The 15,198-nt window shown below is 43.0% G+C and overlaps 1 protein-coding gene across 1 annotated transcript in view; it reads left to right on the plus strand.

Moving 5' to 3' along the window:
- The window catches only part of stk39 (serine threonine kinase 39), a 32,337-nt gene extending 17,951 nt beyond the window's left edge, over positions 1-14,386 (plus strand). The window contains exons 15-18 of the mRNA XM_029703266.1: positions 10,206-10,258; positions 10,403-10,471; positions 10,808-10,872; positions 12,858-14,386. Coding sequence (XP_029559126.1) covers positions 10,206-10,258; positions 10,403-10,471; positions 10,808-10,872; positions 12,858-12,932 — 262 coding nt within the window. The 3' untranslated portion in view covers positions 12,933-14,386. The remainder of the gene's footprint in view (positions 1-10,205; positions 10,259-10,402; positions 10,472-10,807; positions 10,873-12,857) is intronic.
- The last annotated feature ends 812 nt before the right edge of the window (positions 14,387-15,198 follow it).

A 15,198-nucleotide genomic window follows, 5' to 3' on the forward strand; every position in this document is an offset into this window, starting at 1 on the left:
TTTTAGAGTTCATTTTGTGCAATTGGACTCATTTTGCCATTGGGCGGAGAGGAAAATAAGCTGTTTTAGAGCTATTTTCCTGCAATTATACACATTTTGTCATAGGGTGGAGAAAATGTTTACAGTTTTGAATATGATATGGGAGTGAGAATTATTACCCTGGCCGGTAATAAAACCATGATAACAAGTTTAGATAGCTGGCTGCTAAACTATTTTAGCAATCCATTTTTTTGTTGTTGCTGAAATGAGCTATATCATTGACTATCAGTGACTGACCTAACGAGAGAAACTGCTGATGCACAACCAAATTTCGCAACAGTAAGTTGAGACCCCGACTGAGTTCCTGAAATATATATAAACTCAGCAATAAAAGAAACATCCCTTTTTCAGGACCCTGTCTTTCAAAGATAATTTGTAAAAATCCAAATAACTTCAACAGCTTACAGACTGTAGGCAATTAAGGTCACAGTTATGAAAACGTAGGACACTAAAGAGGCCTTTCTACTGACTCTGAAAAACACCAAAAGAAAGATGCCCAGGGTCCCTGCTCATCTGCGTGAACGTGCCTTAGGCATGCTGCAAGGAAGCATGAGGACTGCCGATGTGGCCAGGGAAATAAATTGCAATGTCCATACTGTGAGACGCCTAAGATAGCGCTACAGGGAGACAGGACGGACAGTTGATCATCCTCGCAGTGGCAGACCACGTGTAACAACACCTGCACAGGATCGGTACATCCAGACATCACACATGCGGGACAGGTACAGGATGGCAACAACAACTGCTTGAGTTACACCAGGAACGCACAATCCCTCCATCAGTGCTCAGACTGTTTGCAATAGGCTGTGAGAGGCTGGACTGAGGGCTTGTAGGCCTGTTGTAAGGCAGGTCCTCACCAGACATCACCGGCAACAACGTCGCCTATGGGCACAATCCACCGTCGCTGGACCAGACAGCACTTTCAAAAAGTGCTATTCACTGACAAGTCGTGGTTTTGTCTCACCAGGGGTGATGTTCGGATTTGCGTTTATCGTCGAAGGAATGAGCATTACTCCGAGGCCTGTACTCTGGAGCGGGATCGATTTGGAGGTGGAGGGTCCGTCATGGTCTGGGGCGGTGTGTCACAGCATCATCGGACTGAGCTTGTTGTCATTGCAGGCGATCTCAACGCTGTGCGTTACAGGGAAGACATCCTCCTCCCTCATGTGGTACCCTTCCTGCAGGCTCATCCTGACATGACCCTCCAGCATGACAATGCCACCAGCCATACTGCTCATTCTGTGCGTGATTTCCTGCAAAACAGGAATGTCGGTGTTCTGCCATGTCTAGCGAAGAGCCCGAATCTCAATCCCATTGCGCACGTCTGGGACCTGTTGGATCGGAGGGTGAGGGCTAGGGCCATTCCCCCCAGAAATGTCCGGGAACTTGCAGGTGCCTTGGTGGAAGAGTGGGGTAACATTTCACAGCAAGAACTGGCAAATGGTGCAGTCCATGAAGAGGAGATGCACTGCAGTACTTAATGCAGCTGGTGGCCACACCAGATACTGACTGTTACTTTTGATTTTGACCCCCCCTTTGTTCAGGGACACATTATTCCATTTCTGTTAGTCACATGTCTGTGGAACTTGTTCAGTTTATGTCTCAGTTGTTGAATCTTGTTATGTTCATACAAATATTACACATGTTAAGTTTGCTGAAAATAAACGCAGTTGACAGTGAGAGGACATTTCTTTTTTTGCTGAGTTTATATATGTATATATATACTGAACAACAATTTCAAGGATTTTACTGAGTTAGAGTCAATTGAAATACATTCATTAGGCCCTAATCTATGGATTTCACGACTGGGCAGGGGTGTAGCCTTGGGTGGTCCTTGGAGGGCATAGGCCCACCCACGTGGCAGCCAGGCCTACCCACTGGGAAGCCAGGCCCAGCCAAATATAATTCCCTTTTCCCCACAAAAGGGCTTTATTACAGACAGAAATACACCTCAGCACCCTCCACCCCCCCTCAGACGATCCCGCAGGTGAAGAAGCCAGATGTAGAGGTCCTGTGCTGGTGTGGTTACACGTGGTCTGCGATTGTGAGGCAGGTTGGACGTACTGCCAAATTCTCTAAAATTATATTGGAGGCAGCTTATGGTAGAGAAATTAACGTTCAATTTTCTGGCAACAGCTCTGGTGGACATTCCTGCAGTCAGCATGCCAAAACACGCTCCTTTAAAACTTGAAACATCTGTGGCACTGTGCTGTTAGTCAAAACTGCACATAGAGTGAGTGGCCTTTTATTGTTCCCAGCACAAGGTGCACCTGTGTAATGATCATGCTATTTAATCAGCTTCTTGATATGCCACACCTGTCAGGGGGATGGATTATCTTGGCAAAGGAGAAATGCTCACTAATAGGGATGTAAACACATTTGTGCATTGAGAGAAATTCGTTTTTTGTGCATATGGAACATTTCTTCAATAAAATCTTTTGGGGCTCATGGAACACGTGACCAACACTTTACATGTTGCGTATATATTTTTGTTCAGTACTGAGTATATCGAACATTAGGAACACCTTCCTAATATTGAGTTGCAGCTCCCTCTTTTGCCCACAGAACAGCCTCAGTTCGTACAAGGTGTCGAAAGCATTCCACAGAGATGCTGGCCCAATTTGACTCCAATGCTTCCCACAGTTGTGTAAAGTTGGCTAGATATCCTTTGGGTGGTGGACCATTGTTGAAACACACGGGAAACTGTTGAGCATGAAAAATCCAGCAGCGTTGTAGTTCTTGACACAAACCGGTGTGCCTTGCACCTACTACTATACCCCGTTCAAAGGCACTTACATTTTTTGTCTTGACCATTCACCCTATGAATGGTACACAGACACAATCAATGTCTCAATTGTCTCAAAGCTCCTTTAACCTGTCTCCTCCCCTTCATCTACACTGATTGAAGTGGATTTAACAAATTACATCAATAAGGGACCATAGCTTTTACCTGGATTCACCTGGTCAGTCTGTCATGGAAAGAGCAAGGTGTTCTTAATGTTTTGTATACTCAGTGTATATATTTTGTTGGGGTGGGGTGGAGAATAGATCCGCGGGTCACCAGTTCCCCATCCCTGAATTAGAGGGCTGTTAATGACCTGCGCTGCCACCAGACTTACCAACACTGACCTGACCTGACTTAACCTTCATTTCAGCTAGTCCAGACATATTCAGCCACTGGCCAGGTTAAAGACCTATTGCGAAAAGACAATTCAAGGCTGTAGCAAGACTTGTGACCAATATGGAATAGGTTTAGGGTTAGATTTGGGCTGACTTATCACTGTTTATATATGCGGTCCTTTTTATGATATGATAATTAGTGTTGATTTGGCCTCACACTCCTCTAAGCACTCAAATCCTTTCCCCAAGAAGAACGTAGCTTACATTTATTGCATTGAATTTAGATCCTTTTTACTTCCCCCTCAGCAAAATGGAAGCAGATTTAAACACATTGTCTGAAAGCAGGATATGCAAGGCAAATGTGCAAAACTGTGCGCGTGCGCGTTGTCTGCCCCAGACATAGACAATGAAGTGTTTCTGGACAGTTTAAAGTCTGCCTTCTGCTCCCCGATAGGCTGAATGCAGCGCTGGGTGCAGAGTAGACTCTGGGTCGATGAGATAACAGTCAGCATCTGAAGCCCCTGCGCAACACACAAAGCCTTCCCCTCCACTGCACACCAGCAGGCCAACTAGAGGGTTGGCTACTAGAGAAGTGTAATTATTCTAACCCTGACATGTAAATAAATGGATGCTTCTGTGAGCAGTGGGGCTGTAGCTATTTCTCAGTGGCCAGAGTTCCATTCATTGCAGGCGTTTGAGCCTGTTTTTCTTTGCAGCGTATGGGGAGCGATGTACTGTAGAATCAGCCAAAACTCAGCCCAAACTCCGAGAGATAAAGTGGCTAGCTGTATGTGCTATGTATTAAACCTATTCTGCTCTGTGCTGAGGGCAGACTCGCCACAGCAAATGGATTTCAGTGACGTGTCTTGGTAGATTAAGTCAAAAGTCAACTGACAAGATCCACACCTCTGATCTGTGCTGAGACAGTCAGCCCCTGTCTGGCAGCAGCCAACAGAGAGCAGCTCATTTATCAGGCCTCTCAATTTCAAGCCCTCTTTTCGCCCGAAGGACTTCAGATAAACTCAAATGCAACTCCCAATCTCCCATCGAGCGATAATGAATGGGGCTCTATTGCAATCGGTTTTGACACGCATTATGGAGAAATACGATGTAGATGTATTTGCATAGAGGTTTCTCTATAGCCCTGTTTAGTCCATGAACTGTAAAAGTAGTTCTGGAAGCACTTGACAGAGCATTACATTACATTCGATTCGCTGGGAAGATACAGTACCTTTGCACAGGGGTGAATACCATTGGTCACATTTCACAGCTTGTGAATGTGCTGTAAACTGTGCCGTGATACAACAGTGCAGTGATACAGTGTTACATTATAACGCTATCATGTGCACTCGTCGTTTCGTTTCACATGACAGAAAACCTCCATGTCACTACAGTTTGTAATACACCAGCCTAAAGAGGTCTGCTGTACACAGTCCCCAGAGGATCAGGAGATGACATGGTCACTATATGTGTGTGACAAACAGAAGGTCCTTATTAGCAGATACAGTGCAGGGAGGTAAATGGCACCCTATTCCCTAGTGCGCTACTTTTGAAGCATGCCATTTGTGATGCAACCATACTTGTGAGGACAGACTTTAAGTCTGGATTTATTGAGCGCTTGACAGCAGGATTAAGGCTAAACTGAAGAAAAGTCAAGAGTTGGAGAGAGGAAGAAGTACAAAGGGCTAAGTGTAGAAAACATGCTGAGGGTACTGAATGTGCGTGTTAGGGGGAGCAAAGGAATCACAGAAATGAATGTTATTTTGTGTATTTTATAGGGCATCCCAACTGAGCTTGGGAATTCTTACAATTCTTACGCAATTCTCTGCTTGCTATCTAGTTAACATAATGGGAGGACAAGTGATGTCGCTGGAGTTCATTTCCATTCAAATCTCATTTGTGTTGTGGGGAAACAGATGGGGAATGAGATCCAGTGTGTTTAATAGTCACATGTACAGGGTTGCAGGTGGGATTGCAGGGTACACTGGGAAATCTTAGGCTTCCAACATGCAGGACTAAGTGAAGTGATATAATGATATATATATATATTTTTTAAACTGAAATAGAAATAGCACTATATAACATAACTGTAGCAGTGATGCATGTCCATTGGGGTGGGGGCAGAGTAAAGACTGTTGAGGGGGTGGGGTGGAATGACCATAGGGGAAGCAGCAGCATGACCATTGAGTGAAATAAAAACAATAAACGTTTTAATAATATAATAATAATAATAATAATAATAATAACAACTGCAACAGTGATGAATGTCGTTGGGGTGGGGGCAGAGTAAAAGTCGGTGGGGGGGGGGGGGGGGGGGGGTTGAATGCCCATAAGGGGGATTAGCAGGAGTATTGCAGTTGTCCGACCTGATTCAACCTGAAACCTATAGCATTATTAAAGCCCACATGGAACAGTGCCAGCTGTATCTCTCTCCGGTCACAATGGCATTACAGTAATCACTCTCTTATGGATACATCTTCATATTTTAGTCTGTGATTGATCTGTAGCCTGTCACTAATACTCCTCCATACAATGATTATAAGATTTATCTTGTTGTTTTTCCAAAAGACTTGCATTGCAAAGTTGTCCGCTTTGTAATCACGATAATCAATGCAGATTAAAACGTAATTATGGTTTAATTCAACAATTGCCTCGCCGAAGACTAAAATCATGAACAGAGTTCTGGTGGTATTGGGTTGGTGGCTCTCTTGGGAAAAATAAAAAGCTAATGGGAAAACTTAATTGCATCTGAAAGAACAACACAGCACAATCAATTCTCTTCCCAAAACTGATGAGGGTGTTAAGGCTGATTAGAAAAGGATTTATGCTATTGTGAACCCGTTGATGAAGGCTCTTTAGAGAACTGTATTCAGATGGGATGTTGATGTATGTCTGATACAGAGAAAGGATCTCAGACACACTGGGGGACTTGAACTGTCAGGAAACTGAAATGAAAAGGCAATAAGGACAACAGGACATTTCTGAATGACCTGGGTGTTGAAAAATGTTATTTTGTACATTTGACACGTCATCCTCACTGGAAATTGTTTGCTGATTTGATTGCACTGTATATGTAATGATGGGTGGATAGAAGTCAACCAATGAACCAACAGTGCTCCAGGCAGATGTGGCTATTGTGCTTTGTAGTGTTTACACTAAATTATAAACCGGGTGGTTCGAGCCCTGATTGCTGATTGGCTGACAGCTGTGTTATATCAGACCGCATACCACGGGTATGACAAAACATTTATTTTTACTGCTCTAATTACATTGGCAACCAGTTTATAATAGCAATAAGGCACCTCAGGGGGTTGTGATATATGGCCAATATACCACGGCTAAGGGCTGTATCCAGGCACTCTGCGATGCGTTGTGCATAAGAACAGCCCTTAGCCATGGTATATTGGCCATATACCACACCCCCTCGGGCCTTATTGATTAATTAAGCCCCTTTCAATTAGTCGTATATAGAAAACTATGATGTGCCAGTAATCAATTTGGGATGGATTGTGCTGGCAAGTAATTTGGCCATACACCTCAGGGGTTTGTGGTATATGGCCAATATACCATGGCTAAGGATTGTATCCAGGCACTCTGCGTTGCTTCGTGGATAAGAACAGCCCTTAGCCATGGTATATTGGCCATATACCACACCCCCTCAGGCCTTATTGCTTAATTAAACCTCTTTCAATGAGTCATATATAGAAAACTATGAGCTATACTTTCCTCCACCAGGAAGCCAAAATATGAGAATGCAAAATTACATGCAGCACAATCCATCCCAAATGAATTAGTGGCACATTAACACTGTCTCCTCTCACATTATGAGCCCATTCATGTAGGCATTTTCTAGGCTAAAGCGCTGAAGTACTTTCCATCGGACTCCCAAACACTCCCCAGTTTACCCCCAGGTGTGTGTATTGATTGTGTTTGTTGGTGTGTTAAGAAATTACCCCCCTGTCACTGCTACACAGGATTTAGAGGACTCTTGTGTAGTCGATACACAACAGACTGTCTGTTTTACCTGGCCTAGGTCTTGAACTGCGATAAATACTCAAAGCTTTACACCTAACTTTCCCCAACATACCAATCATAATTCTGGTCGGGGCAGACTGTAAACAGCTTCAGTTACAGAGTGCAGTTCAGAAGTGTTAATGTGTTCTTTAGACTAACATTACCTGAGTTACTCAAGGGACCTGAGACTGGCAGTTTCTCTCAGAGCCTCTTTTCACTACGAGAGATTGCCTAGAGATTTCGCGAAAATACCCTCGGCGAGACCTTTTACTGTAATGTAAACTTGCGAATTTGTCACTTCTCTTTCAGTCTGAGTAAGTCCTTAGTCCCAGTGTTTGCTAGTCAAGTGTTTGCCTGAGCTCCCATTGCCTACCAGGGGAAATCTGTTTTAGCAGATAGAACACCCCTCTATACACCCAAGAATTATTGTAGTTCATGCTTTACCTAGTAAACACTCCTATCTCCCTAATGCTTGCTAGTGCCCACTGGCATCTCTGGTGATTCATTTGGAGGGTGTGGTATGCTGGGATTTGAAGATGACTGAGCAAAATCATGGTCTTATTCTGTCCCTGTGCTGATAAAACTTGAAACATAAAACTTTACACAGTTATTTAGGAAAATCTTAACACTGGTAGCGAGACTTTGGAAGATTGAAGTTTTAAAAGAAGCCCATTAAAATTCCTAAAACTTCTAAACGGTTTCTCAATCTGTGTGTGCGGTTTATTTACCTCCCACAATATAATCTGACAGAGACTTTCCAGGCATCTGCTGCCGATCTCTCTGGAGCAGGACTAAGTAGGCAAACAGAGGCGCCGGGCTCGGGCCCTCTGACACAGATATGGTTACAGCATCCCTTACAGCACGCTCTCACACTGTCCGTGGATGAAATGGGGATATTGCGGACATCCTACATCCATCTGCTAAGCTCAAGTTTTGCCCCTGACTTCCTCTCTCTGGCCGCGAATCTGCAGAATTGGACGAGTCAAGTTGACTCACAGGCAGCTGATGGAAATCCTCTCTCTCTCTCTCTCTCTCTCTCTCTCTCTCTCTCTCTCTCTCTCTCTCTCTCTCTCTCTCTCTCTCTCTCTCTCTCTCTCTCTCTCTCTCAGAACTAAATCAGCCCTCAATGATGTGTCGGAGCATGTTCCTTACATGCAACATTCCCTGTGAAATGTGAATCGGGGGCTAGCAGGTGGGCTTAGATGGATGTGATTTATGCAGCTTAATTACAGCCCAAATGAATCCACTCCCACGACACTGTGTACAAAAGCTGTCACACCCATCAGCCATTGTGTAGGGAGTAGTTTTTAGAGAGAATTTACCCGGGGTTGCACGGCGTAAAATTAACATAGGACAGACATGCGGATGGACTTTTACTTAATGTGTCCTATCATGCAGTTTCTTAGGAGAGGCATCGTCTTGTCTTGCTGGATTGAAGTTGCTGCATAAGAAAGCTGTATAAATTAATAGGCTGCGGTAGTTCTGAGCCATATGTGAGCTCTACATTAAAATGCGGAACTACTAAAGCCCTTTTTACACCATTATCCTCAGCCAATCTTCTGCTATTTTACTTCTATCACCCTCTGGAAGAAGAAAAGATTCTACACGTTTTACATAAGACCAATAATACATGGCAACTGAGCTTCAATATTCTCTGTTTCAGCTGCGTTCCGACACTTTCATCTGACCTCGGTAATGGATCAATCATGTACAGGTGACAAATATGAAAATCCCCCAGATCGCCTTCATGGAGGAATCCATCTATTTTCTTCTCCTAAACCAGAGCTATATAAAAAGGTCAGGGACATTGAGATTGTGGAAACACTTCAGGCAGTAGTATACCTCAGACATGCTTTTATCAATTATAACTCATATTAGCTTTACCAATGACTTAAAGTCCTTGTGAAAATGTAATGATGGTTTAATTCAAATGAGGCTTGTGAACATGTTTGTCATTTAACGGTCATTTAAAATATGTTCGGGCTACTTTTGTATTTCGACGGACAACAATTACACTGTTTGCGGGACTTTAAACATAGTACATGTAACCATAGTGATTCAAATGGGCGTGAGATATTGCTGGAAATATGTATTTCCTTATTCTGGAAAGAACACTTCAAATCAAATTTCCAAATCTGTCAGTCTTCCACAGCCGCAAGTACGGGATTGCATTAGCACAGTTACAATATCTACTTCATGAAACCCATTGAGATTCTCTGTAATGGACTCTTTTCCTGCTGATATATATATATATTCGTTTTTTGTTGTTGCAGAGAGAACTTCTACATTTCCTTTTCTGCCATCTAAGATATTAATTTTCACCTGCTGGTTTGATAACGTTGTCGTCATCACAAAAGGCTATATACTCTACGTATGTGCCCCACTGGTACACAGAGCACAGTGAGGGTTTGGCCGATGCACTATAAACATGGTGTTTACTGTAACCATCAGTCAGCTGTTCTTTGGAACCCTACACAAGACTTACAATGCATCATAAAAGCATGTATTTATTGAGCTTACAATGCTGCCTATTTAATATGCACAAGACACATGCAAGGATTAACATTTCCGCACTAATTCTTCACCAACTGTGTTGTCAGTAAATACAGGGTGATATTACAGTAGCTAGTAGTAACACTGACTTAAGCAGTTAGTAAGAAAACAACACTGATCTGCTTAACATTACCCAGTGTGTTAAGCCTAGAGACTTGTAGTGTTAAAGTGTGGATGTGGCAGCCAGGCTGTCTTTTTCCATTCCGCTATTCCTTGGGGTCTGCTTGTCAGGAGCGTCCTCAGACAGTCTAAATGAAATAGACCATTCAGGGACTCTTGGCCCGGTCCCAGATTTGTTTGCACTGTAGCCAGCTCATCTGACTATTGTCATGCCATAGTTGTCTAAAGCACAAACAGATCTGGGATCAGACTAACTAGGTCCTGGACCTCCTGTCTGTTCCTATGTAGGACAGCCTGTTGGGTTCCATGGTCACACGTGGCACATCTCATACCAATCAGCTTCTCATCTCTCTTCTTAGGAACTCCAGGAAGGAGCTGAACGACATCCGGTTTGAGTTCACTCCTGGCCGAGGTAAAAGCTGCACGAAGTGAAGAAGCTCATGTTATAATGTCGTTATTAGCGCCTGTTATTGTATTTGGTGTTGAAGTGTACTGTAGTACCGTTGGTCACGTGTTAGCTTCTCGCCTGGTTCTAATACCGTGTGTCTCTCCATAGACACTGCTATTGGGGTTTCCCAGGAACTGTTCTCAGCTGGTCTTGTCAATGGACACGATGTTGCTGCCGGTAAACGTCTCATCCTTGTTTTCTGTTACACTGCGGGGCTTAGGGGGTATTTTCCGCGTGAGGTGTGCTTGATTTAGCTTGGAGTTTGTACGTCTGGGACTATTTTACTGGGCAAACTAGATCAAGCACAGTTAAAGTATTTGGAACGGACTTGACAAATGTATTTGACCCCGGTCTGGTATTTTCAAAAGAATCATATCCCTCTCAAAGTCAATGTGAAGCATAAGAGCAGATCCGTGCGGTCTGGATTCATTAATATGATCTGTGATTATCTGATGTGACTGTGAAATAACACTATTAACGCTCGCGTTCTTTATATATAACATTACCTTGCAGTTGCTGCTAACCTTCAGAGGATTGTAGATGACCCGACTACCTACAAAGTGTTGACCTTTAAACTGGTGAGTACCCAGATGATAAATGTCACACCACCTCATGTCTCAAGATGGCTACGTGAAATAAGAGAGGGACGCTTCCCCCAAAAAAACCACAACGTTACATCACACCGACGGATTGACTTGAGAAAATATACTGTCATAATATGTATGTTAAAGGACAATGCTCTAGGGTTGTGATGTCTGGAAATAGACGCACCATTCAAATCCCAAATGAGCAGTGGTGCTAGAGAATGGGAGAAATCTGTGATGACAGGCGTGTCGCAGCACTGGCTTTGTCCTTTTAAGTGGAGTAACTGATGGGTGACGCTCCTAATCTGCACGTATGCTTCCCTCCGTGCACGGCGCGATGGGATTTACATTGATCCACACCGAGCAAAACAATTCAATTTCTCTACGGAGAATAATTAAAAGGAAGCAATTAATGACAATCCCGGGTGGTTTGCCGTAGTGTTAGGGCTATTTTTTTAGCACCCTTTTAGATGGCGTGGATGAGGTAAACAACATCTGTGTGGTAGGTCACAGTACATCACTGTCCGCCCTTTCTGCCATGTCTTATCGGCAGATGGTGAATGTCGCTGGAGACTCTCTGGAGTGCAGAACTGCATCAGAGGGACTTAGTGGGGCAGCAGGCAGACTGTGCTGCTGGCTGGGGCCTGGCCGGGTGTGTATATATATATATTGGCCAGAGCACTTTCCCACTTCTATTTGTTAACACACTGCTCTAGTCCAGGCAGCACAAAGTCACACAGAGCCACTCAACTCCAAATATCGACCAGAAACACTGAATTATGTTTGCGGCCTCTATACAGACAGCTGCAGCCACAGACGCCGGGGAGAGACAGAGCCCCTCTCCATGCTCCGCTGTAAATTGCTGGAGGCGAGCAGATATTGGGCCACTGACTCACACTGTACCACTTCCAGGGGGGATGGTAAGGTGAAAAAGAGATATCGATTACCTCGCAGGGACTCCACTCAGACCAATCTGAATGCATATTGCCAGTAATAAGGCCTACTTGTGGGGCAAGCATAGGAGCATAATTAGTTTAGAATTTAGCAGTAGAAACGCTCACTCTCAAGTGAACCTGTCGATAAAATACAACTTGTATTTCATCAGCGCTTTTCTCTCATTTTTGGAGGGCTTAAGTGGAGTAATCAGTGCCGGTGACGCAAGTGCAGACAAAGTAATTATGTGTTTCTTTAAATAAATAAATAAAGGCATACCTGCTGTAACCATCTTTTTAGAAGTTCTGTACTTATAAAAAGCCTTGTTTTAAGGACTGCCAATATCATCCTCATTAAACGCAACAGAGACCTGTACCACACAGTCATAGAGCTTTTAACAAGGAACATTCTTTTCCAGTACAAAGCACATAACACAGAGTGCTGTGGATTGCTCTGCAACCAGTCACAGTGGAAAGCTGTCGCATCATACTATTATTAATTAATCGATGAAATGAATACCTGAAGGGCAATTATCATTGTGCGTTTTGCATCGTTTGTTCCACATGATGTCTAGAGACATGGTTCTAGTCACAACAGTAATGGGAAGTAACTTGATGTAGTAATTGAAAGAGCTGTTAAGACGCCATCTCTGAGGATATGAGGCGTGTTCTATTATTAAGTGGATGAATAACATTGTTCTACCTTGGCTGTAGGGAAAAATACTGTAGATACCTACCTATCATCTTTTGAAGGACTGTAATCCCTCTACCGTGCTCTCGTGTCCTGTTACAAGAGGACAAATCTTTCCTGTGCTCAACTTTTTTTTTCTTGGCTGTAATGGATTTAAGACCAAACGCGTCACAAATAATATGAATCCGTTAAACAGTAGCTTACTTTTTAAAGTAGGATCAGTGACAAAACCGATCCTTATTGTTAGGGTACAGCTGTTCACTGGGTGTTGGATTATGTCTGGTGATCTTGCTGTGTCGGTGGCTGGTAGGATCTTATGGTCCCCAGCCAACCCTTTTAACCTGCTCCTCCATCAGGTCTCTGGCTGTGATGACACGGAGATCGCAGACGACGTGAAGCTGATCGGCTTCGCCCAGCTGAGTGTCAGCTGATGCCCCCCTCATCATGGCCAAAGCAGTTGAGATGGAGGAGGTGGGTCAGAGCAGACAGACAGACAGACCGAGAAGCACCAGACACACCCCTTTCTCCCTTTCTTCCATTCTCCCCTCCCTGCCCCGATGCCCAGATTTGTCACAGTTCAGCTAGCCCCCCCCCCCCTCGACGACATTCCACCGCCAAGAACCCCCACCCAGGCCAGACCAGCGGACGGACCAGGATTCAGCCCAGGAAACTAAAGATGTACACAGGCGGTAATAGCTGAGGAATAAAACAAAGTGGCTTAGGAGATGTTTTCTTTCTTTTCTTTTTTATCATGTTACCTCTGCTTTCAGCGAAGCTCTTACTATTATTTATTACATTGAGAATGCCTTTTATTTGTTTCTCACTGTTGTGTCTTCGCAGTGAAAAACATATTCTTCAACTTCCATTTCAGACCACTCATTTGAGATAAAGGAACGTTCCTCTTAGGTCTGTATTGTAGTCCCTGTTCAGAATGTACGATTTATTTTATTGATGGGGGGGGGGAAAGCACATTTTCGTGATAAACATAATGAATGTTTTAAAAGGAATTGACTGTACTGTGTATAGATGATAGTAAACCAATACATTTATGGGACCCATTTTCGGTGAAAGTGACGGAAGCCTGCTGACGTGTAAAATGTGCTGCTTCTTCATAAGACAGTGTTGATGCTTAAAAATGCTAGAGGTGCCTTGTTCATTGATCTGTGCCTAAGAACGTAGGTATTGAGTGAGACCGCGAACAGTAGAACTTGTTTATGTTGGTTTGTTTGGACCATTTCACAAACATACATGCCTATATTCCAGCAGTGATACAAGTCAATGGTAGTATTTTCTCAAGTCAATAGTTAAGGACAAGCTACAATGCACTTTTGGGGCAGAGTATATGCACCTGACAAAACAATGCTTAGCCCTGGGAGACTTGTGTTATGAATTGTAATGAGAATTTAACCTGTATTCTTTGTCATTACATAATGGTGATTTGAACCTTAACTCAAAACTTAATCCTGTAACATGCTTCAGTTAATGTGTTTTCCCGAAGCCAAATGAATTGATAAAATCTTGAAAAATTCAGTTTCTTGCTCTGTTTTACTGCACTACAAGATGTTTTTTCCTACATATTACTCTCTGAAATGTACTGTATAACAATGCATCTGCAAACGAAACCCAAAGGAAACCATTGAAAGGTTGATGAGCCATTCGTTTGTCCAAACAAGTACAGTAGCTCTAAATTATTTTCTAAAGCATTGAAGTGGTAAATAAATATGAACCTTTTCTTAATACTTTATTTTAAGAGGTAAGTTATTGTGTTTTCTATGTACAGTAGTTGTACCATTTACGCATATTATCTTTGTTCCCTTTCTGTAATCGGCTGATAAAAAAATTCCTGCAGAGGAGCAACAAATAAATTGCTATTATTAAAACTAAAGTTGAGTTGATTTGGTATTGATTTCATAAACGTTACCTAACTGAAGTTATTCTGTACCAAGCGGAGTGTCATAATACAAAACATGGGTCGCAGGTAGCCTAGCGGTTTTAAGAGTGTTGGGTCAAGAACCCCGAGCCAACTAGGTGAAAAATCTGGCACTTAATCAAAATTGCTCTTGTAAGTCGCTCTCTATAAGAGTGTCTGCTAAATTACTAAACTGTAAAATGTTAACATTACAATGTGCTAATGTGAATTAGAACAGGTTAGGCAACCTTGTGAAGGTCAATTCTCCCAAGTCTGTATGGAAAAGGCAGTGAGGTGTCCTTTCAGCCAAATAGTGTCTCCTTTTATTACATACAAGTTACAGTATTTGGCATGTTGATGTTTGGAAGATACCTAAGGTGAATTGAACTGGCTAGATCCACTGACGTAGATGTTACAAATGCCCTCTTTTACATGGAACTATGAAAATACTTTCTGCTAGATGTCATTTTGTGGATGGTACTCGAGTTTGTTGATGAATATAAAATTAGATGAACATGAAAATCCATACAAGTAGCAGTAATTCAACAAATCTAACCCCTAAACAAATGTAATCAACATGAATGTGGCAGGTAGCCTAGTGGTTAAGAGCATTGGGCCAGTAACCAAAAGGTTGCTGGTTTGAACCCTCAAGCTGGCTAGGTGGAGAAAATCTGCTGTTCTACCCTTTTGCAAGGCAGTTAACCCCCAACGACAACTGGGCGCCGATGGCGTCGATTAACGCACCTCTCCGATTCAGAGTGGTAGGGTTAAATGCAGAAGACACATTT

Source organism: Salmo trutta, chromosome 20 (genome assembly GCF_901001165.1).
Source record: "Salmo trutta chromosome 20, fSalTru1.1, whole genome shotgun sequence".
NCBI classification, from domain to species: Eukaryota; Metazoa; Chordata; class Actinopteri; order Salmoniformes; family Salmonidae; genus Salmo; species Salmo trutta.